A 25,175-nucleotide genomic window follows, 5' to 3' on the forward strand; every position below is an offset into this window, starting at 1 on the left:
ATTCCTGTCTACTGTTGATCTGAGGAAACATGCAACCAGTTTTTATTTTACGGTATGAACTCAGAAATACATTTACAGCATGCAGGATTGAATTAAAGTAAATGAAGTCCCAATGATACCTTAACTCTTAAAGAAAACAGCCTCCAAAACATCTTAATGAAAGTAGCAGTTTGCATCTTTCTTGCACTAGATTACAAAACTGTTTGATCAGGAGTGGTTTAGAAACTGAAATCATTCAAGTTGTGTTTCAAGTAATGAATAGAAGGCTGCCTCCCACCATATCCACTGTAACATAGACAAAAGCTGCCTTATAAAGTTGACAATATAATCCCCATTTACAAAAAAACCTTTTGTTTAACTACTGAATAAGACCTCATTGAGATGCTAATCATATGTTGCATTGTGATTTCTGAAAGGCACTAAAAAGCATATTGTTTCAAAAGGCTAAAATGCTCCTGACCAAAAAATATCCCAAATAAAAGCAAAGATTCCACCCCTCCCCCTCTCTCCTGGATTAGTAATGTGAGCATTTTTGTTGTCTTTGTCCTGTGTAAGACACTAAAAGTTTGCCTCTCTTTCACAAGTGCTAGCTTAAGTTAATACAGTAACAGATCAGAATGGCTGCCTTCATTTTTAAAGCCTACTGTAAAATCGTTGTCTTTTTGAGCTGAAGTTCAGTGCAAAAATAGCTCTCATGAAAGGCATAAAAATGCAGTTTCAAAAGCATTACTCAGAAAGCAAAAGAAGCATCTGTACACTTCAGGTATTTCAGACCACAGCAATCACAGATGTGTCTGGGCTACCAATGCAAAACACCCTAAGCTGTATGATCAGAAGGCATGCATGTCTGACTCCACACCCACAACAACTAACCGAAGCGGCACATTTTCTAATAGCACTGCTTAGAATTAGCACCATGATGGGCTATTTTCAGACATGCTGAGCAAGCAGTGATGCTCGTTCTTTTGGTGATACGGAAACCTTATTATGCTGCTCCTTAAATGTGATTCTCTGGGATAGATTGAGACATCTCTAATAATCTGATTTCATTTCTATCTGAAGGCTTTGATAACACTAGATTCAAGGGCAAAAACAGTGAGGCAGTGTACTGCCATCTAAATAAACAAAAAAGCATATTTCCTACTTCATCCACTTCAATAAAATACTACGAACCAAGTTCATTATTAGCTTTTTCCAGCTTTCAAGTAATCCATTTACATCACTTCTATAAGACACTCATTTTCATGAATTATTTCCTCCCTCAAAGTAAAGTTTGGTTTCTTTCATTAGCTCCTATCAGAGACATCAGCATTCTCACTTGCCCACTAGATACTTTATTCTCAATTACCAGTCTTGTAAGTAGCAGGAAGATGCACATTTAGGTAGTCAGAAAACAAGTGGTGTTCAAAATGAACATCAACTTCAGTAGCTGCATTCATTCAAATATGTGTTTTTATTTGAACCAGCTGAAGACGCATCGTATGTACAAAGGTAGATAGAGTGAAGAAATCTGATACATCAGTTCTGAGAACAGAATAAGTTTATGTGCATTTACATTCAAAGCTCGGCTAATGGGGCTATACTACTTCAGCAGTATTTCCCTGAACATCCATCAGCTTTAACACCCAGCAGAACTTTTGAAAACAGGACATACACCACATCTGCTAATGAGCTATCTGAAGACCTCTGAACCCACACACACAGGTGAAGCTTTTATTTTTCACCAGCACCACCTTTATTAGCTATTTTTTAAGTGTATAATAACTTAAACTTAAATTACCTTTTATTTATCAGGTCACAAGAAAGAGCGATCAGGACAGGGCATTTTAAGAAGGCATTTTTCAAAGCAACAATAAAATGCATCCACCACAGAAAATACACTGCTTATGCACTTAAACCTGACTATTAAGAATTTCTTAAATTGCCAGAATAAGGAAAACTCACTTGGGCTTGTCAAAAATCTCTTTCACACAATAACTTCATATAAATCACTCCAGGACAGCATGATTCACTCTGTCACATGCAAGCCAAAGTATCACTTGATGCTTACAAATGGCTTATAGTTTTTGACATTTAATAGAAAAAAAAATTATTTCAGCTGTAGCACTAGAATGAAGTACTCACTGATATCATCTTCATGATAGATGACAGAGTGGAACGGTAGAGTTCTGTCCTTAATATATCTCTCTGCTGGCTCAATATAAAAGGTCCCACTGTGAGTTTGAATGAATCCTTCAAATCTTCCATCAATAACAGACCCATGGCTAAAACTTCCCTGCTCACCTGTTAAGGACAAAAAGTGCCTTTTTTTAAAAAAAACAAAAAACATCCCTTCTAAAGGCATTCAGTACTGTGCAAACTTCAAGCATACACTCTATGCAAGGTGTTAATCAGACAGCACTAAGCATAATGATAAAGGCATAATGATGCTCACTGTGAAACAGTCTCCAACTGCTTCAAACTTATGAACTATAAAGTAGTAATATAGCGTATTACAGGAGTAAAACGTTTTTAGAGGAAAAATGTGTCTGAAGTTTCAAAGATTAACAGTATTCAACAGCAAGAAAAGCAGTTGCCCCAAAATCATAGTTCCTATGTTCAACAGCTCTGAAGTTTTCAGCATGAATCAGATGCATAAAGGACAAGTTTAAGAAGCATGCAGTGGAGAATTCAACTCCATATCTTAAGGGTGTCAGACATGCAGCATTTAATCTCATATTCAAGTGCTATTTTTATACATCTGTTCATTCAATTATAAAAAAATACTCAGCGTACACTGAATTCTCAACGCTTTCAAAGGAAAAATTCTGTTTCAAGGCGCTCTTTTTCTTTTCACACATAGCTTTCTTAAAACTGTAGCTGTGTTTAAATGTGGGATGGATTGAATACACGTTTGAGACATTCACAACCCTTCAATTCCTTTAACTAACAACAGTACCTGATTTTGTTTCATTTATTTTTTGAATGCAACTTTTAAAGTATATATTTATATCAGACTACTTCTACAAAGAGCAAGTTCACAGAGTTTAATTACAATGCCTATGGACACATAGTTAAGTATTAGGTAAAAATAATCATTTAAGTAGGACTTGTTAGAGGATAAAAGGGAATTTTATTTAGATGCATTATTGAAGCTTAATAATGAAGATAACCTAACAATTTGGATATACACTTTCTGCACATACTATAAAACTCCTGTTTTACAATGTCTGGATTTTAATTCATTTTAGAGTGTTTTGTACTTACCATAAATGTGTCCAGTGTAAATATGGGAGGTATCATAATCAATTACTTCGTTTGATGTTTCTACTTTAAAATCCTCACTAAAAAGAGATGTATCTCTCTTCATTCGAAGGTTGAATTGCCTAAAATGAGAAAAGAGATAGTAAACTGTCTTTAAGCTTCAACTACAAAAGCATGAAGTACTTCTAACCAATGTTCTCACACAGGTAAGTTTACAGAATTTGTGAATTTTATCTATATAACATATTTATACAGTACAAGAATTAAGACTATAGCCCAGAAAGATTTGCTCAAGCAAGACTATTTTGATGCTTTTGGTAAAAGTAGTTGAATCTACAAGATGTAAGAAGGGTTTTAAATTTAAAATGGTGACTTTGACTTGCTGTGATTCCTCCAGACAGACACAGATGTAACTAAAGGGGATTTCTTTTTCCCATCAGACAACTGAGAAGCGGAATAAACAAGAACTATCAGCTTATTTTATTTTCATTGCCAATAAGTAAGTACCAGGGCTACCCCAAAAGCAACACCTTGTATTTTACCGTGTTGGTCCACAACATCAAGGCAGATGTTGGTGATATGGCAGCAGAGGTTGAACACTCCACACTGATATTCCACTACATTTTGTTGCCATGCAACAGATGGCAACAGAGGGGCAGTCTGACAGAATGGCCTCTGACATGGAAGCATGGAAGAAGCAAGGGTTTGAAATTCAGTTCCTCTATGGAGAAAAAATGGCACCCACTGACATTCACTGACACTTGCTCAACACATATGGAAACCAAACAGTGAATGTCAGTACAGTGAGGCAGTGGGTGGCTCACTTCAGCAGAGGCAACAGTGGGTCAGCCTGCACTGGTGGAGATCCCTATGAGCACAGCATTCAGGATCTTGTGCACCACTGGCAAAAACACACAGCTAATGATGGTGGCTCTGTCAAAAGAGTGTTTTATAGCTGCAAATTTGTTCTCTCAAATAATGTTATTATGCTTTTTCTAACTGTTGGAGTACCCATGGAAATAAATAAGAGGCATTACCTTCAGAGCAACCTACATAAAATATAAACAAAAGGTAAGCAAGCTAATTACTGTTTCACCTGAAACTCAAACATTCATAAGGAAAGAAATAACTGAATTGTATGCATGACTATGGATATAACTTCACTAAGTTCTTTGGCACAAATCCTACTGCTAGTCTTCATATGGAATATTTATCTTTGCACAAAAACTTCAGCAAAGTCAGGTAACAATTCAAATGTATGAATTCACTCCTGTAACAACCATTCCTTCATAATTTCATTTAGCATTCTTTCAAATTCTGTTTCAGCCCATTGTTCAAATATTCATCAGTGAATCTGATCAAACTCAGTCATTGCAATTTACATTCTTGAAGTTCTTCTATTAGTTCTCTTTGCACAACCATGGAAGTGAAGCAGTAGTATAGTTGTGTCACAGATCTGCTACATTAAAAAGCAGCCTTGGTAAGTTGAGAATCTCTCTCTCTGACAGAGTCTTCATCCAAACCAATGAGCAAACAGACTCTCATGCTAATGATGGAGCTGACTTCCCACAGTGAAAGCTAGTGGTCATTTGCACTAAAAGAGGAAAAACCAATAAACATAGGGGCTGCAGTGTAGATTCAATTAAAATTAACCACTTTTTAGTGCATCTGAAACATATGCAAAATATATCTTCAATTTTCACTTGCACATTATATTATAACAACACTCCAGTAATAAATATTTCAGAAATGTATGCTAAAACACAAAACTGAAGATAGGAAAAAGCCACGCCTATACTTTAAACATGGTATGGGCTCTTTAGTGACTCATGTTGACTGTTCCACAATGCAAACATTGCTTCACAATCAAGCTACCTCTATCTATTATTGCTGCCACACTGAAAATGAAACTTGCAAGAAGCTCCACCACTAACGCACCACCAGAGGAGAGCATCTCCCACAAGGTTAGGAAATTGTGAGATGCGGCTGGCAGATGTGAAAGATTACTTCAGCAACACCTTGAGATGCTCAGGCTTACAGCCAGGACTGCCAGTGCCCATATGACAGTTTCAACATGGATGTAATATAACTGGGCAGATTTTCCTGTTAAAACGAAGAAATGATTCAGTACAGATGCATTTGAATATTAGAAACACTCACTGAAGAATGCAAGCACGTAAAAGCTACTCACATCCACTTAGCAAGGTCTACAACATACAGTTAATGTTATATTACCACCTACAGACTTAAATGATCATAATTTTCCATTAAGAGATGACAAAATAACATGCATGAGCATCCCAGTAAAGAATATGCAGGGCATTTTTCTAGGAGACAAGAAATAACAAACAAACAAGAGGTTAAATCATATTGTGTGGTTCTTCAAAACAGAAACTGGAAAAGGCAGAAAAAATAAGACCAGCAATAAGAACTCAAAGAGCCTCACTCAAGCGCCTCAAGAAGTTTCACTCGCTCTGTAACATCTGCTGAGTACCTTCAAAGGGTTTGAAATGCACTTCAGTTTGAGTTTTCCCTGTGACCAAGTTCCCCATAGTTACTGAGGAAGGATCAGACTCTCTTCAAGTATGTCTGAACTGAAGTTAATTGACCAGAGGTCTTCAACGCTTTAGAATAGCTCTCCTCCATTAAATCTATCATTCTGTGCCAGTGGTGAGCTGAGACATTCGGTAATCCCAACCAAGATCACCTAATATGGCTAAGATGACATTTCTCTGGTGAGGTTAGTAGGCTTCCAAAGAAAAAAAAAACCCAGCATTTCTCTCAGAAGTGCCAAAGGTTCCTTTGCTGTTATGCTTCAATGAATACCGCCACAAAAATCTCAATTAAAAAGATACAGGAGAAATTGCTATTTCTAATAGCCAATATGCTTCTTAAAAATGACAAATTAATTACAGTGAAAGAAGATGCCAGTTTATAGCTGGGGAAACTCCAAATTGTAATGACTGCATCAAACAAAGGTACAGTTGGCACAAACCCCCCCCACACAGAAGAGTTTCTGTTCTCTTCCCTGTTTACATCCACAACTTGATTAATTCTTCTATGGACAGGAGGTCCCAGAGAAGAACCACTGATCCCCTCCATACCATTTAATCAACATAGTTCCCAAAACTAGCCATAGTGGAGTAAGTAAGAGGCATCAAAAGGTGTTTGTGGGCTTTTTTTTGTAGCTACCATCTCTGTTGTGTGCATGGAGCTCTGTGTTAGCATTCTGATCACGGCAGTCTAGTGTTCCCTATGCTAGTGAGATACCAGGCAGAAGGTAATTATTTCCAGAAAAAATAATGCTTTTTTCACATCTACTAACTTGCATAAGACATTTCACAGTGGTAGGACTGACCAGGATAGAAGTAAGTCAATTAGGAGCAAGATCTGACCACTCCTGTTGCTGCTCTGTCTTACATATAACTGGTAACTAATAGCATAACAAGGCAGCCTTTAGTTACTGCATGGCTGCTTCTTTGTTTGAAGCCAGAATTTTTGGTAAAACTGTTCACGCTGTCATATAATCAACTTTGTTAAAAGCCACATTCTCCTGTGCCTTACTCATTAGTTACAGCACCTTAAAGACTATCAGGACACAGCTGTTCCCTTAGTTTACCTTAGGGAGATGTTAACAGTTTACAGGCTGGGTCGGCCCAGTTCCGTCAGACTCACGAGTACACAGTGATAACTGAAGAAAACTGGCTGCTGGTGTCACGTTTAGTTAGAAAACAGTAGCTTCCCCATGGGCTCCAGTTATTACAATTCTGTGCTCTAATCACAAAGAAAGCAGGTTTGTTTCTTTTAATACAAATTTCTAAACGAAGGCTATGTGACTGTTTATTCAGTTTATTTTGATTATGAGTTACCTTCTAACATCAGCAATTTCATCATGATGGAACATTTGATAGATTAGGATACTGATAGGAAGCTTGCATATTGCTTTCCAAAACTAAAGAAGAAAGATATAATAGGCAGCGAGCCAAAAGGGTACGAGGTGTTTTGGTGGGTTTTGTTTGAAAGCTGTATCTAAGGACATACTTATTTGACACTGCTTTCGCTTACTATTAAGCCCATACAATGTATTCCATCATCATTTAATTGACAATTCCCCAGGTCCTTCTACCCCAGGTCTTTCTACTAAAGAAAACACCTGAAACAGCAGGTGAGTCTCTGGGTTTATCTTTCTATTAACCACCCATATGCAGACAGAGGGAATTGTCCTTTGGTAAGTATTTAGATTACAAATACACAACAATATCTATAGCATAAGAACAGAGAGCAACCCCAACTAGAATGCTGGCAGCTAAGGTCTGTGCTTAATGCCTCTGTAGTCGTGTTTCTGATTGCCAGTGATTTCTTCCCAGTTCTCCAGAAGACAGACCTGCTAAGCTTGTTATTCCAGAAGATCTTATCTAAGGAAACACAGACCTCATCTTAATCAATTTGTCACTGATTATTCTTCATATACATAGCTGTCAACACACAAACTAGCTCAGATAACAGAAACCATTTGAGTCAGCTAACAAGTAGCTACATGTCTAGTTTACACTAGAACTTAGGTCAAGTATTTCTCTGTCCTGAAGAATACAGCCTTCTGTTTTTAAGAGCAGATTAATCTTTACACAGGGTTGAATATAAACTCTTTGTTTTTTTAAATTTTTCTCCAAGTAAAACTTTTAGAAAGGAGAGTTAAGTGCAAATTCTGTACCATCCGGTTTCCTGTTTACCCAAAATAACCTCCCCACCTCTATTTATAAGGCTGACAACTTGCGTACTGTGCCAGGCTCTAAAAGAATTAAAAACCAGGTAAGCAAAAAGTTAAACTAAGAAACTCCTTTTGGGTAGCCCCCTTTATTTTTATAACCTGCTAAGTCAATAACTATCTTATTAAAGAACAAATGCTTTATCTCAGAATATAAGGGCAACAAAATGGATAACAAATCATTATAGAACGGAGAATAAAAAAGTCAAATGGTTACACCAGAAACACAGCAGAGCTCGTATCACATAGCAAGCCTCTACAAGCACTTGCACAGAGCAATCCAGAATAACAGTCAATAGCTGATACAGAAGAACTTTTGAGTCCAGATATACTATCTCAGGTGAAGGCTGAAGAACAGGTTATTCCAGCTGCATCAACTGACATGCCTCAGTCTTTATAGCATTTTATTCCTATATGGAGCTAGTTTTCAAGATTCGAATATGTTGAGCTGCTACGACACATACTTAAACACAGAGAGGGATTTTTATTCTTGAAGTCCATATTTTCCAGATTGTATAGAAACAATCCAACAATATAAAACAGCCTTTTTATCTGTACTGCTTACAAAGGAGTGATGGTGCAGGTATATTGCAAGCACTTCCAGTAACAGTTCTTATAAGGAATGCTCTTATGTAGTGACCAGGTGTTCCGATAGCAGCTTGGAACTTAACAACTTACAGCATTTTTTTAATTATTATTATTAAAATTTTAGGTAAAAAAAGCTATGAAAAATGGTGATTAAACTGCAAAACATCTGAAAGAAGCTCTTGGGGTACCTTTAATTTAGAAATAAAACATAATTACGTGTTCAAGTACAGCTTGAAAAAATTCTGCTTGTTCACTCACTCATGTTGCATAGCCAGCTTGACCAAGTCAGAGCCAACAAGAAGGCTGGGACAAAGTGGCTGCAGATTGGTGATTCAGAGGACAAACCAGGACAAAAATAGAAAGTGTAAATTATTAGAAGAGCATTAAGTAAAACGCTGACAGTGCAGTTAAATACTGCGTAGAGTTAGTTTCTTCAATCTTCTGAGTCAGGAATTCTTATTTTCTAAAGCTCAGAGATCATCAGACACTAAGCAAGTTTTTCAAGATCTGTCCACAAAATGTAATTTCCAATAGTGAAGTATCCAGTGTATTTTTGACATCTGCAGTTGATGGGAGCTCGGTTTAGGATATTCTGCAATATACTGCAAATGCCTATACTGAAAAAGAATGCTTTTATTTAGCTCTGCATCGGAAGGGCTGTACTCAGTAAGTGCAAGACAGTAAATATGCATTTAGAACACATTTGGTTTAGTCAACCAAGACTGAGCACAAAAAGTCAAACATATCCTTTCAATTTTAGTAATGCTCCAACATAATTTTTGGAATTGCCGACATCACCCTAACGTAGAAAATGAAGTTATATCCCATAAGATTATTCCACTGTATTGCAGCCTGGCGCCATAAACACTGCTAATTTCATTTAGGTGCTTTTTTTCCAGGCTAACACTAAGACTGCATTCACTAATTCTGTGTAAATCTTCCTCAGGCCCAAAGGGCACCTTAAATTAATTCACACTAAAACATTCAATGTAAAATGGCATGTGTGAGATACACAACTATACTGTTTTAAAACAATACGAACTACAAAACTATATTGTTTTAAAAACTACTTACTTCAAACCTTTCAGGAATAAGCACATTTTGCACCAGTCCTGAAGCAACAATGTCAACTCATCTACAGTACACAGTTAATAATTCAAAAGAATTCAAAGCCTACTTTCAGTGATCTTCAGTGCCATATGGTGCTAGTGTTTTAGCATCTAATAGCAGCTGGATTGTTTGAATTCAGGCATTAAACCTCACAGTTTTATTCTAGATCCCCCAACAGTAAGAATTCTGAATAAAAATGTTTTTAAACTGTATATTCCGTAGCATTTGATTTTCAGATGAAGATTAAATAAAGTTTTTTCAAACAATGATGCAACATTAAAACATCTGTGGTCCAGCTAGCTCCATTTGCTACTTCTAGCAGTGAACTGCAGCAGATACTGGGACAGCTTCTGTATTGTTTCCTATCTACATAAGGCAAGCATTTCATCAGAAGCCAACTCAAAACAAAGACCTAGTATATAGAAAGAATTTAGCAGGAAAGGATACCGATTGTCTGTGAAGATAAGACTGAGTTACCAACAGCGCAACAATCCACTAAACAATAAAATTCCTTGGACTAAGATCACACCCAAAAAACATGGATTTAAGCATTGAATTTCAAACTTTGGACTTCGGTTGCTATTCTAAAGCAGTTGCAAATACAACCCTAATGCTCGCCTTTTGGTTATGTGCAGTCATTGTGCCATACATATCCAGTAGCAACACTTCATTCCTTGAAGAAATTACAAGCTAGTACAGAAGGAGAATATTTACGCAAATGAACATTCCAAACACAGATTCAAAAGACGTGGTATTACCTTTGCTGTCAAGTTTCCTGTGTTTCTAGATATGAATAACAAATATTTATCAAGTGTTAGTTATTTCCTTTGTAATTGAAATCACTAGACAAGTAAGGGCGTTACACATTCCTTAAAAAAATACTAAGGCAATGGTGTTGCTCAGGGTGCAGTCAGCAAAGAAGCAAAGACAGAAATATTTTAACTTACTTTCTCTTTCTTCTCAATTATAAAAGAAAAACAACAATGTAGGAAGCAGCATTGTGAGATCTACAAATAATACTTCCACTGCTCACACCAACTATCTAACTTCAAATAGTAAAGAAGTTTCAATCAGAAATTAAATGTATGGCTAAGCAATCTTGTAACAGCAATTATGTTTTCTCCATGTCAAATAATTGCTAAGCTACACAGAAAAATGTCATTTTACTACACATGAAACAGAACACTCTGGGGCCAATTTTGTAGTTTCAAATTGCATTCCAAACTGCATTTCCTCAAGTAAACCAAATCCACACAAAGTTCAGCATAATTTTTGTAAACAAATATGCCAAGGCTGCACAATAAAGTCAGAATCTTATGAAATTCTGTTCCCAGTTCTATTCTTACTGAATCTTTAAAATGCATTATCAGCTATCAGTGCAAGTTTGAACGACTGATGACAAGCAGCAATTTGACATTTACACTGGACACCAGAGGAAACACTTGCTATGAACTGCCAAGACTGCATTTTAGTATATTCCCTCAGACATGAATCTGATAACTGCATTTCTCCATTTATATATCACTATCATTAAAAAAACCATAGGACTAAAATGTTGAAAGCAAGTACCTTTTAGAAACATCACTAACCTTCCATGAGCATGAAAATCAAGGCGCAAGAACTGATCTTCATGTGATACTGCTCTTTTGGCACGCTGGTGTTTTTGGTGTAACAAATCCACGTCGTAAGATAATCCTTCATAATGTCTAATGTATTTATTTAGAGGATTTCCATACTGGCCTGAAAAGAGAAAAAAGCAAAGGTTAACATGCCTAAGAATTTACTAAGGTTACAACCACACTATCAGGTATGACATCATGGAGCACAACAGCTGGCAATGAGAACCCAATTTTCACTCTACATGCGTTTCAGCTATCTTTTTCAGTTCCTTGTATACTTTAGATTCATTCTACTCTGGCTCCACAGACTGAATGCATGCCTGCAGTTACAGTGCAGAGGTGGACATCTTCCAATTCCATTTCAATCGCAGTTACTCAACGATGCAAACTACAACAGTGTTGGTGGGAATGCTTGAGACACATTTCAGATACAAACATGCAAAGTCCAACAGCTTCACATCTTTCTTCTGGTTCCCTAAAAGAACCACACACCCATTTTCACTCTGCTCTCATGGCACTGAAGTACTTGCTCAAAAGTTATACATTCCAGACCTTGAAGTAAAATTAAGATCGAATCATGCCATCTAGCAATAGATCATTTGTGTAACATGGAACGTTCCATCATGTGGGAGAGTTTTGTTAAAGGTTCAGTTCAGTCTATCTTGAGTATTTCCTTTTAAGATATTATTTCTGACTTGCTTAAGAATGTATGACAGAAAACAGAAAATGATTCTTGTCCTCCCATCTTCATGGTGGAATTGAGATGCAGAACTGACCACAATCACTAGCATTAGAGAGCTGTTTGCAGACCTAGAAACATGCACATAAAGGATGATGCTATCAGCCTTGTATTTCCACTAAGCACCAGGTATTTTACTCCAACACAGTATTTTTCATGCCAGGGTTAGCATTAGTAGGTCAATAACACAATAGAAAACTTCCTGTGCTGCCCAGACACCTGTCAGATAGACTGCTGAGATTTGCTCAGATGCCTACTGAACAGTACGCCAGCTGGTAATCACACGAGCACAAACAAGGAGGAAGCTAACAGACTATTATTTTCCTCCATGCAAGGAGCCACTGTACATATTATTGACTTCTGGATAATTCAGATTTTGGTCACCTCTTCCTAATAGACACACAGTTTCCATCCAGGATTCATGTTCCTAATAGTTAACATAGCTCACATGATCATAGAAACATACGCATAGTAAATGGAGAGCAGAGCACTCATCAGATGAGAAGCGTATTTTCATGCCCCAACAACCCCCAGGGCCTCCATCCCCTGCTTATGCACACCCACCACAGACAATCTTCACATTTACTGCATATCCAAATCAAATGCCATCACTAAACCACCATATATGAAAAATACTGCATCTACTTGCCAAAAGTAAACACAGACTTTGTGTAGAGAATTATTAAGAGAAACTGATTCACTAACTGTGATCAAGAGAACAAATACAGTTGTTGAAGTTGAAGCAGTAGAATATAACATGGAGGAAAAAAAGACTAAAATATGGGAGCAAACCACCTTGGAATACAGGTAGCACATACAGGACTGTTTTTGCTTGATGAAAACATTTTTAAACAGTTCAAGTGTTTTAAATACCCAATCATAATTTGCTTAATAATTACTCCAAGGAGCTGATCCAAAGAAGAAACTGTTCCTGAAGATCAGCTATTCATTATCACTACAGAAAACTGCTTTGGGGATCACATCACTCCAGGGCAAGCACCAACTCTAGTGGTTATGCAAAAAGCAATTTTTCAAGCAATCTGTGACAAAACGTTGCCAGTTTATTTCTAGGTGTTGTATTAGTCAGTGTTTAGTTAAAATTTTCATGAGTTCTTCCCTGCACGATCCCTTTGCTGCAGCACGTTCCAAAACATGAACATGTGTGTTGGAAAGCTGTCTTCTTGCTGAAGTGCATCAGTCTGACCCTTCTCGTGATCAGAGAAGCCACATGGTGACAGAGTAACTGAACGCATTATTCCTTTCTTGACCAGCTGTAGCACACTGCCTTCCACAAAAAGACACCTAAGATCCTTTGTCAGCTGCTTCACTTATGAAAAGTGAAAAGATTAAGCTGATATAATATCTGGACAGTCTCTGCTGAATGCTACAGCACAAAGCCAAAACCTTACATACACTAATAATATTAGAACGGAGAACACAAGCAGAATGATTTCCAACTCCAGGCTGAACCTGGAATCTCTTCTTTTTTCCACATGGAGAAATACAAAACTTGTTTAAACATCAAAACACCTACTTAAGCACTGCAGTATTTAGCACTATGTTCTGAAGTTTGGGTGCCCACAAATCACTGGTATAAAGTTGGGCATCGGTTTCTGCGTCAGGGTTGCACAAAGCTTTTTCTTCCTATCTTTCTTCCCTTCTCCATTTTCTATTTCATTATTTTTCACACTAAATGTTGTTCTGTACACATCTGCTCCATTGTTCCTGGCTCCAAATCAAGCTTCAAAGCCTTCCTTCCTCCACCTCCTACTTACAGAGAAATAAACATTCTTTAGTTTATGCTTCAGCCTTCTGAAGCTTTGCCTCAGTAACATACAGCAAATAGTTACCTTGTCACAAGGAAAAAATATTGTGCTAGCACCACAATTTCAGGAGCAAACGTAGAAATTTACCTTATCCTGTATTTATTCTTGTGAGGTCTTCTTTAAATTAATACAATAAATTTCTCAGCGCTTCTGTTCCTTTCCAAGTGATTAATGTCTCACCTCCACACACCTCAGTACAGAGAATGACCAAATAAATGAATATTTACAAGTTGCATTTAGTAGCAACGTGCACAAGATGATGCTGCCATCTCTCTTTAAAGTTCAGGTAATGATGTATGGCAGATAAACGCATTCAAATTTCCTCTGAGTACTGTAGGCAAACGCTGCCTTTGACAAACACATTATTGCCCAATAACAAAACTTCATTCTAATTTCCTCTCAGTCTCAAAAAACAAGTGGGTTCTCACCTAGTTTTACGGAAGCTTCTCAGGTGCCTTTAACATTTGCAAAATCTGTGATTTAAGTGTGTCTACATTAATTCTGATCTAAATAAAAGATGAGATAAATTGCACAGATTCTACAACCAGAACAAAGAATGGTGAAGGTGAAGAATGTTGCCTGTGCCTGCGTTTTTCTAAACATTTTGGGCACACCCCCAAAGAAGGAAGCATAAACAACTCCTTGTGCTCAAGAACCTTCATAAACAAACCACCATTAGCCTGGGTCCAGTTGTTTTGTTAGACTGACGAACATATTTACCTGACTGCTGGTACACGATCTCTAATTCCAGATAGCAACATTAAAGAAAAACTTCAGAATTAGCTGGTGTCAGTTAAACTGAAGCTTTAATTTTAAAGTAAATGTAAAGTTAGGATATGACAAGTAACTCCAAAACTCCACCAAAGCGAAGGATTTAGTATGCTGCAGAATGTGTAGACTTCTGGGCTCTCTAATCCCAAGACCATTCAACTACTTATATTCCACTTTTCCGTAGCAGGAAAATAATATGAATATATCTGTTACATTGCTTTGGGCCATTTTTCTCAGCTGGGCAATGTACTCTTAAAAGCTTCAGGCACCCAGAAATGAGTTTTCAAGTGTAACAACTTACTGAAGACCCAACAATGATTCACACCTGTTTCAGGTCTCATGAGCAAGTGGAAATCTAAGCTGAGTCACACAAAGAATAGTTTTAAAATGCTACCTGCTGTAAAAAGGCAGCAAAAGACTTCTCACGCTAAAAAGCCTTGCAACATGCTCTCTGCTATGCTGAAGTTAAACCCTTCAGGAAACAAAAAACAATTCCTTTTGCTAAAGTGAAGTTATACACTCCCTGTGATCACAAAGGACATGGCACTATTTCTTCTGTGTTGCCTTAAACTGTAAACAAACACCAAAACCGCCCCAGTCCATAAGCTCTAAGTACTCTCACAGCTCACACTTGACACGAACTCTCCGGGCAGCTGCCCCCCACCTGGAACACATGTCATTTCAGAGCTTTCCTGAAAATGGACTTCAGTCAAAGTTAAAATGAAAGCTTCAACTTTCCCTTGCAGAAGCAAGCAAAGCGTTACCGCTGCTGTAGCGTCCAAAGACTAACCAATACATGATGACCTTTCAATAAAACCATCTACAAATCAAATTTTCTTCTTCACAGAGGCAGCTTCATAAGTAACTCAACTTCCGTAAGATTAAAAAAAACTTTCATAAGATAACAAAAAAACATCTGTAATATATTGCAAAGTGCCATGGAAAAAATCCAGCAGTGTTTTAGCATCTCAAGTACCGGCGCACTGCTTATGTGCAAAGAAGGAATAGAAATCAAATACTTGGTTTGGACCAGGGAACCCCAAGTGTTTGCTGAACTGTGCACCTGCCATCCCAACATTACCAGTCCAGACACCATGCTGCAACCAAGAGATCTGGATTTTTCTTCCCCATATGATCTCTTTAATGTCTCCCTCTCTCTTCTCTATCTGTCTCCCTTTCCATGTTATATTAGAATTAATGCCAGGCTTATCATTATAACTTACTGGCAATAAGGTATAGATAAATAAATATGTATCTACGCCATGCCTTGTGCTAAGTATCGTAGCAAGATACAAATAAACAATTAACCAATCGTTTGGCACCTTTTCACCTTAATTTAGCCCAAGGGAGTTTTAGAACAGCAAGACCTGACTGGATTGAGACAGACACCAATTGTACAAGTTTGCTGAGATGGAAAGACAATGATAATTTCTAATACAGCACACTAAGCTAGAGGACAGAAACATTTTAGGATACAGATACCAATGGAACACACTTCAAACTGGATAGTACAGCGTTCTATGGGCTGAATAAATTAAATGTCGCATTTCCCCAAAGAAAAATCCTCCAAGAACAAAGTCTTATATTCCTGGAATCAGAACAAAACAAAAGGAAGGACTTAATCTAAACAAGATCAGACAGAACATTCAGAAGTTCTGCCTACGTATCTCAAGGTGATAGTCCATGCAGAAGACTTGTGTGTGCATGCATCTAGAGAGCTTCAGCATCCACAGAGAGCACCACGATTCTACAGTTGTCTTATGTTCTGAATAGCAAGAGATCCCAATGGACAGACCTGAGATGTACTTTCTCACCTTTTATCTAAGCTCCACACATTACACAAAGGATTTTAGCTGTAAGCCTCTTGGCATGCTTTGAGCAGCTATATATAACTGTTACCTGGTGGTCAACACCAAATAACTTGATGTTCATTGATTGTGCTCTTCCCTTCCTCTCTCCCCCCTTCCTACCCCTCCCTGTCTATTAAGACTTCTTTCCCCCCTAGAAAAACTTCTGCAGTCTCTGTGTGAGTAAAGCAAGGAAGGTAAATGGACATACTGAAATCCATGGGACTAAGCAGGGTGCATCCAAGAATGTTGAAGAAGCTGGATGATGTGATTCTGGGACTGCCATCTTTGAAAGGTCACTGAGGTAGAAGGAGCTTCCTAACAACTGACAGTTAAGTGTCACCCTGTCTTAAAGGAGGACCTGGAGATCTACAGACTGGTCAGACCAACCTCAGTATGTGCAAAGGTTATGGAGGAAGTGCACACAGAAGCTCACAGACTGAAAGTCAGCAACGTGAACAGTTTCTCTACAACATGGGAGAAGATGGTAAGTGCCCACAAAATATGTGGATAAATCAAATAAGCGCTGTTCTAAAAGGTGAAGTTAAGACAAACAGATTAAAATCTGAACAATAATAGCAAATAGTTCAACTACAATTCAAGATTGTTGGTGGGAAAAAAACCCACCAAAATACTGCTAGACATTTTGCAATGGTTAAGCCAACTCAATAGACAACTCTTTACTGCAAGCATCATCACTGATTTGCAGACTTGAAGTTCCAGCTTGTGATAAATACCTTTAAGACAATATTTACTATACTTTTAATTAAGTTATACTTTTTCAAGTTGTTTTAAATGTACATTTATTTCTTACATGGAACTAGTATTAAGATGTATTCGTAGCGTTCAAATTCAATACTCCTGTGCTGAAGTGCATCAAAAGCCACAAGCCCTACTATCTATTTCCCAACTAGAATTTCACTGAGCAATTAATCTGGGCTGTGGTTTCACAACTGCTAGCAGAAAGGCAGGGCCTGCTGCTCTTTTTCATTTTAGCCCCTCCCTTGAGCCGGCACTAAATGTGACTGGACTGAAAAATGTATTTTCTTTTGCTCAAGCCAGTTTTTGGTGAAGCAAATAATCAAAAATGACTCACAGAAAACACACTTAAGGCACAGTTAGTACTGTACCACTAGAGTAACTGATGCCTGCTTCATTTTTACCCTCTTTTTCACGCATTCCTATGCTCTCCCTGACCACTGAGCCAGCAGAGGTTAAATATCTGGCAAGAAAGTAGCCATTTCTTCTATTTCAGTTAGTAGGCTGAATCAACTCCGTACGCCATCAAACAGCAGAGGGAGTGAAGGAGGAGCAGTGGAAATGCATGACCGGGCAAGACCACCAGGCACCAGCCGCTCAGTAAGTAGCTCAATAGAGTGGCTCCTTCTTACTGCATAACTGAACCTTTAGATCCTTTTAAAAGCAATAATAAACTACAGTCTTAGGTTCTTGAGTGATGATATTTCAAAACTACTACATATACACCTGATATTATTCATTTTTAATCACCATGGGCATTCCTGAAATCACTTGACAGCTGCCTTTACCAGACACTGCCTCATGCAACCATATAAAATCTTTAGTGTTTTAATTGTAAATCCCAGATACGTGCTAAAGGCTGAGAGCCATTTTAATGAAGGCTAGTATTCTTCTCCATCTATAGCAAAGATGCAGACTTAACCACTCAGATGCCGGCAGTTTATAAACACCCTCCCACAACTCCCCCATGTGTTCAGAAAAGAATTTCTCGTGTGCACACTGGGAAATAGGCTGTTCAATATCCAGCAGCACAAGGCACTGAAATGCAGCTCAGAAGTCCTAACAACATAGAAGAGCATATCATATCAGAATATTTTCCAGATGTACTTGCAATCATACTCAGCACCTGACCAACCAGGCCTGAGCATGACCACTCTTGCCTTTTGGAGTCTTGGTATCTCTCTTTATTTGTTATTATTTTTTACATTTTCTAGCACTATTTCCACACTTGTAAAAATCACCCTCAGATAGATTCTCTCTCTTATTTCCATTCCTCAAAAAGCATCACCATTTACAATGATGTTTAAACAAGTTTAATATACCTGCATGCATTTTTGTTGCATTCAATGAAACAGTCACTAGGGACATTGCCCCCAACTAAGAACTTCTTCAGACACATCAAAATTACTAATAATAGAGAACAGCCCTCTGAACACACAGTTCTGAAGGTGCTGATGAAGAGTACAGATTCACTTTGTATATTGTTTCACATAAGCCTAAAAATTCCAAGTACTACATACTAGAAGCATAAGACATATGCATCTATTTAAGATAAATTCTGCCTTTTTCCTATTTCTTTTCATATTACTGAAACGGTATTCAAAGCGACCAGCTGGGATTCCTGCCTTAGAAAAGTTGTGACAGTACAGAAACAAACTTCTCGAACAGCACAAAAAGTTATCTAATAGTAGAATATAATCGAGGATGTGCTTCAGGTCCTAGCCAACTGAACTGCTGGTAACTCCTGTTCTAACCATAAACCCCACTGATGGTCATACAGCATCATAACACAGACACTGCAGTACACCTCATTCATGCAGTGATTGCTTCTGGCTGCGTTCCTTTAATGTGACTTACAAATCTCCAATCAACTGAAACACGTTTCTCTAAGGCATTAAATCACCCTGATGGTTCTCCTCAAATAAACTGTCAAATAAAACAGTATATAAGTACAAGTTAAATTACATCTTAATATTTTAAGAGCTTGACTTTGTGATTCACAAACTGTGAATTAAACTTGCCACCAGTTCTGTTAATCTACTGTTATTTAACATCATCTGAAGACTACTACAACAGAAAAACGTTCCAAGCACAACACAGTCTAAACAGGTGGAAGAGCATTGGAAAAGGTATGGACTAAGAAATTTTGTAAATTCCATATTTCAAATACCAACGTGGCTTTAAACTAGACATCTTTAAGGAGAAGTATTGCTTGCTTCAGGATTTGAGCAGAACCGGTGAGCACAAGAGGAGCCGCACACAACTGAGCATAGGGACGTTTTGTTCCCAGTTGTTTCCAGTTCAGATTGTTCTCACAGTGACGCTGCTAAGAGCGATGAACCTGATGTGCTCCTTTTTTCCCCAGGATTAACACTGCCCAGAAGAATATCTTTTAAACGAAGAACTCTATTTCTCAGTAATACTTCGTAGTACTTAAGAAATTATAGAAATATAATTAGAAGCTAATAGATATTTTTAGTATTAAAAGAACTTCAATCCAACAGTTATAATAAACTTCCCCCAGGAAAGCTTTATGCTGAGATGCAGATCAGCCATCATTCCTAGGTTCCAACCCAGCATCATCAAGTTCTGTTTCAAGTTTGCTGTGTGTTGTCAAACACTGAATGCCACATGCTCGTTTCCCAAAACAAGGAGTACTTCCTCATGCCAAAACATTGAAGGTGCCCATTGTTCTCTTAAAGAAAACAAATATAATGCAAATTTTCAGAATATATCTCATGAAGTCACTTCTATATATCCAGAGCATAGCTCGCACATTAAAATGATGTGAACTTTGAAGCATGCTTTCCTGCCTACAACTCTCACAACTGCTAATGAATCACTGAATTAATTGTGCCAGCAGTTTAGTTTAGAAAAGAAGGCCGTGAAAAGCATGCTAATAATTTTCTTAATTTTAATAGGGGTCACATGGGATAAGTCATCAATAAAATCTTTTGTTTGCTTCTAACAATATAAATAATGGGCTGAGCTGTGCTCCTGCAGATGGCTTTTTGCCCATTATCGCAGCATCACCTCACTGCCACAAGCGCAGCCTGAACTTCTCCCGTGGTCTGATGTTACTTTTTGATAACGCACAGAAGCCAGGATTCAGAGTCAACTCTTTGTTCACAAACCGACATGCTGATACACAGAAAGCCGGGATAAAGAGAAGTGCCAAGCCAAACAGAGGAAACCAAACAAGAAACCCCGTACGCTGCCGCTCCACCCATCCTGTGCAGGAAACAGCCCCGAAGTCCACTTCACGGTAACTGAACCGTGTGAAAATCCCAAACTACTTTCCTACCGTGTCTTGACCTTGGTTAAACGCTATTAGAACGGGTCAAGACGTTCCCCCGAGAGCTCCCCAAGGCCGAGGAGCACCCGCAGTGAGATCCCATCCAAACTTTCCATCAGAACGCAGAAGCGGGGTTCCTCCGGCCTAGGGTCGGGCACAGCGTCCCCAAGGCACGGCCGCTTCCTCCGGCGGAGCCGTCCGTCAGTCCGCACAGCCCAGCAGGGTGCGGGGCGCTCCCCCAGGGTGAGGCGGAAGGAGGCGGCCGGACGGGAGGGAAGCGGCGGCCGCGGCACCGCCACAAAGTCCCGAGGAAGCGGAGCGCCGGAGGAAGCACAGCCGCTCGGGGAGAGGGAAACGACGCAACGAATAAAGAAGGCGACGGCCGCCTCGGCCTCCCACGGTGCGTCCCGGCAGCGGGGCTCGGGCGCCGGGCCAGCAGCAGGGAGAGGGCCGAGGCGGAAGGAGCGGCGAGGGCCCGGGGGCGGCCGAGTGGGGGGGGGGGGGAGCGCCCCGGGCAGCGGCCCAGCCGCGGCCTGCCACCCCGGGGAAGGGAAGGGAGGAAGGCGAAGGCGGAAGGCCACGTCCCGGCCGAGGCCCCGCGGTCCGAGCGGGCCCCGGCCGCCCCTCACCTCCGGCACCCGCCGCCCAGGAGCACAGCAGGATTATCGTCCTCGCTAGATCCATCTTCTCCGGGCCCAGGCCCCGCCGCCGCCTACCCACAGCGCATCCGCCCCAGCCGGCTCCGGGATAGGGAGGGGCGAGCCGTTCGCCTCCCGCCGCTTTGTCCCCAAGCTCCGGGGGCCGCTCTGGCTTCCACCCGCGGATCGCCGGGACCGAGCGGCGGCCGCACCCGGCGCTTCCCCCGCTCCGCTTCCTTCCCCGCACCCGTCCGAGCGACGCCACCGGCGGGGCCGCCGCCGCGCGCTCTGGGCGTGTCCCGCGGCTCCGTGACACAGAGGGGGCGGCGCCAAGCGGGAGAGCGAGAGCGAGAGCGCCGCCCGCCTTAAAGGCGCAGGGCGCCCCCCCGCGGGGGAGCAGGGATGGGATGAGATGGATGGGATGAGATGGGATGGGATGGGATGGGATGGGATGGGATGGGATGGGATGGGCCGGGCCGGGCCGGGCCGCGCCTCCGCCGCCCGGCGCGAAAAACCCGTCAGCGTTCGGCGCGGTGTCACTGAGCGCGTGCGGGTCACCGGGGACTCGCTCTCGAGGCTCCTCTGTCTCGTTCCGTTTCTCCCCTCAGAGCCGCCCTTCCCACGACACGGCTCGCGCTTTTTTCTTTCTTTTTTCCGAGGGAAAGCTGAATCGATCAGTTTGTGATAAAACGGATCCTACGGAACGTGCGTTTCTCAGCTCCCCAGGAAAGTTGCGCATTATTGTGCGTGAGGAGCCGCGCTGCGCTGCGCTCACCTCAGGAGCTGGACGGGAGAACTGCGAGAACGGCAGCACGGCCGGGCATCGCCTTCCACAAACCGCATCTAAACGGTGTGAGTGACCAAAAGCTGTGGGCGACTACAGGGAGGAGAAAATGCCTCCGTTACTCTGAGCGACTGTGTTAGTTCTTAAATCACCGTCTCCACCACAGCTACCTTTACCATCGGAGATTGACGCTTTACAGCCGTAACGAAACGCACACGAAAGCGAAACCGGGCAGCGACCGGCCTCGCCCCGCTTTACCTCAGCCCAGCCGGGCAGGGCGTCGCGCGCCGCCCTTTCTGCGCAGGCGCGGGGCCGTGCCCACACGGGCGGGGCGAGCGGGGCGGCCCCTGCGTGCTGCTGCCTCAGACAGGCGATGCGGGGCGGGCGCTCCCGGCCCGCGCAGCGTTTCAGGGCAGCCGTGGGTACGGCCTCGTGCCGCCCCGCCTCGTGCCGCCCCTTCCGGCCTCGTGTTGTGGCGACGCGCCCCTCCCGCTCGCTTCCCCTCAGCCCCTCCGCTTCCCGCCGCCGCCCTCTTCCCGGCCCAGCCCACGGCCGCCCTGGTCCCGCCCTGGGGGCGCCCCCGCCCCGGGCCCCGCCGTGACCCGCGGCTGCTCTCCGCTCACGCCCACGCGTCCCCGGCGGGGCGGAGCCGCCGCCGCTGTCATGGCGTCTCGGGATCCGTTGGCAGAGAATCGGCTGCTGCGGTGCCAATAGAGCGCGGAGCGGCCGGGCGGCCGCCGGTCCGGGCATGGAGAGCCTGGCGCAGCCCCCGCCGCCTCCGGGCCCGCTGAAGAGTGGCGGCGGGGGCGCCGCCGAGCGGCTCCTCCCGGGAGAGGCGGCGGCCGGCGACGGCGGCGGCTGCCGGGACGGGCCCGCCGAGGAGGGCGGTGGGCGACGCAGCCCGTCCCCAACGCCGACCCCCGCGGCCCCTCGGGAGGCGTCTCCCCCGCGGGCCGCCGACAGCGTGGGGCCGACGCTCCCGGAGAGCCCCGGGGCGGCGCCGGGCTCGGAGAGCGGCACGGCGGGGGCCGGCTCCGGGAGCAGCGGGGCCGCCAGCCCCCCGGGGGAGGAGTCCCGCAGCTTGGACTCGCTGGAGTCGTTCTCCAACCTGCACTCCTGCTGCCCCAGCAGTTCCGAACTCAACAGCGATGCCGAGGAGGCGGTGGAGGCCGGCCCGGGGGGCCCGGCCCCACAGCCCGATGCGGACAGGCCCGCTGCGGGCGCGCAGCTCCTCGCCGCCTCCAAGGAGCGCTTCCCGGGGCAGTCGGTGTACCACATCAAGTGGGTGCGCTGGAAGGAGGAGAACACGCCCGTCATCACCCAGAACGAGAACGGCCCCTGCCCCTTGCTGGCCATCATGAACGTGCTGCTGTTGGCCTGGAAGGTACGGCGCCATCGCGGGGCGGGAGGGCCGGGGCCTGCGGGGCGGCGGCCGGAGCACCTGCGGCCGTGTGCTGCGGGCCGAGCTGCTGTTCTGCGCCTCAGTAACGGCGTGCTGCTGCCTGCCGCCGGCGCGCTGCTCGTGCTGCTGTCGTGTACGGACTCATATCTTGGTCGCGCTGCTATAAAAATCAAAGTTTGGGAGTCGTTTTCTGAACTGTGTGTTTGTTTGTTTGTTTCTTTGGTGTTTGTTTTTTTTGCAGATGCTTTCAGGTTTCTAGTGAAAATCTATGTTTTTAATACTGGAAACTTAAGCGATGTTTTAGGAAAATGGGTTAATATTGATTAGAAATGTATGCAGACCTTACAAAATGCGAATTTGCACAAATAACTTGCTGAATAAGAGGGATCCGTCTGTGGAGTTCTGTGTCTGAGATGGTGATGAGTGAATCAGGCCGTGCTCAAGCAGCGCTTTGGGGCCTGGGAGTTCTTATGGTCTGATTGTTGTACAGATGACTTCCTGTGGTCTTAGAGTAAGTCCTTTATAACTTGCACATCTTTAAAATAGATAACTCAAGTATAACGTGTATCATAGCTACTGATGCTTATGTAAAAGTACCACCATCAGAGAGGAGCTGTTACTCTGTGTGCCTTACGAAACAAGGGAGTGGGGTCTCAAGAATTGCTGCTAATGCAACCCTGAAGGATTGGTGTGAGGTGATGAGACCTCAGAATAGGGAAATCTTGTGAGTGTATTTTGTACGTATAGAATCAAGGGAAAGAAATGGGGTATGGTAGTGGCTGTAGGCTTTTCAGAGACGTAGCAGGTAATATAGTATTTTCGTTTTGATCTTTTTCCACTAAGAAAGCATTTAGGCTTTCAGAAGATTAATGCTGGTTGGGGCTTTTTGTCTCTGTACACTTTCCTAAGCAGAATAGCTTGTGGATCAGGAGGAAAGCTGTGGGTTTCCTGATGTAGCCATTGAGACCTTGCTGAGAGCAGCACAGGGGAGTTGTGGGTGGCACAAAACTGTTGCATTATGCAGGTTTTGTATAGGGCTTTGTAGAATTCAGTAGTTAATGTTTTCATTGTATGCTTCCTCTTTAATGTATAAAGATGAGTGCAGGGCCTTGAAGAACTGGTTCAGCATCATTCTTTGTGGTGGCGGTGTTTTAGAAGATGTGGATGGTCCCAGGATTTATCTTTTTAAGTGTTCATTTAATGGCAGGATATAAATGGGACAGTGCTGTCCTTATTGTGTGCTCTTAATTTTTAAGAGGTTTTGTTCCTTAGCATTTTTCCTTTCCTTCCATAAATATACAATTACTTTCTTCTACTGCCATCTATCCAGAACTTTATCTGACATTCTGCTTTGATCAACTGCTATGTTAGCAAGAATGAACGTGGCATCAAAATTTATAAGCTAGTGGGAATAAAAAAGCCTCATTGGATTGCCCTTACATTTTTTGTTGCTGGGATTATAGAAACAGTTATCTGTATCCTGATACAGCTGAGTTTGTATTTTCCTACAGGATGACTAAAAGTTTCATACAGCTTCAGATGACAGGTGTGAGTGCTCAGAGCTGAGAAATGTTACTATTACAGTACTAGTCCTTAGGTTTTTGAGTACTTCCAGTAGAATGTCCAATTACATGCTTAGTTTATCCCAGAATGGGAGTGTTTACTTCGAGATCCATCACTGTGTGCACTACTTGTGCAGTAGTGAAAGCTGAATTCACATTGTGTTGAGTTGCACGTGGCCAATTTGTTTAGAACTGAAACTGGTATTTATTTCTTAATACTCTAAGCC

The 25,175-nt window shown here is 42.0% G+C and overlaps 2 protein-coding genes across 2 annotated transcripts in view; one reads left to right on the forward strand and one right to left on the reverse strand.

The window, feature by feature from the left end:
- Positions 1–21,524, reverse strand: part of ADAM10 (ADAM metallopeptidase domain 10) — a 39,577-nt gene extending 18,053 nt beyond the window's left edge. Inside the window, exons 1-4 of the mRNA XM_072345742.1 lie at positions 21,192–21,524; positions 11,296–11,446; positions 3,247–3,365; positions 2,125–2,283 (exon numbers count right to left, since the gene is read on the reverse strand). Of these exons, the coding sequence (XP_072201843.1) occupies positions 2,125–2,283; positions 3,247–3,365; positions 11,296–11,446; positions 21,192–21,246 (484 nt within the window). The 5' untranslated portion in view covers positions 21,247–21,524. The remainder of the gene's footprint in view (positions 1–2,124; positions 2,284–3,246; positions 3,366–11,295; positions 11,447–21,191) is intronic.
- A 1,071-nt stretch (positions 21,525–22,595) lies between these two features.
- Positions 22,596–25,175, forward strand: part of MINDY2 (MINDY lysine 48 deubiquitinase 2) — a 31,775-nt gene continuing 29,195 nt past the window's right edge. Inside the window, exon 1 of the mRNA XM_072345494.1 lies at positions 22,596–23,368. Within this exon, the coding sequence (XP_072201595.1) occupies positions 22,733–23,368 (636 nt within the window). The 5' untranslated portion in view covers positions 22,596–22,732. The remainder of the gene's footprint in view (positions 23,369–25,175) is intronic.

This window comes from Excalfactoria chinensis, chromosome 10 (genome assembly GCF_039878825.1).
Source record: "Excalfactoria chinensis isolate bCotChi1 chromosome 10, bCotChi1.hap2, whole genome shotgun sequence".
Taxonomy (NCBI): Eukaryota; Metazoa; Chordata; class Aves; order Galliformes; family Phasianidae; genus Excalfactoria; species Excalfactoria chinensis.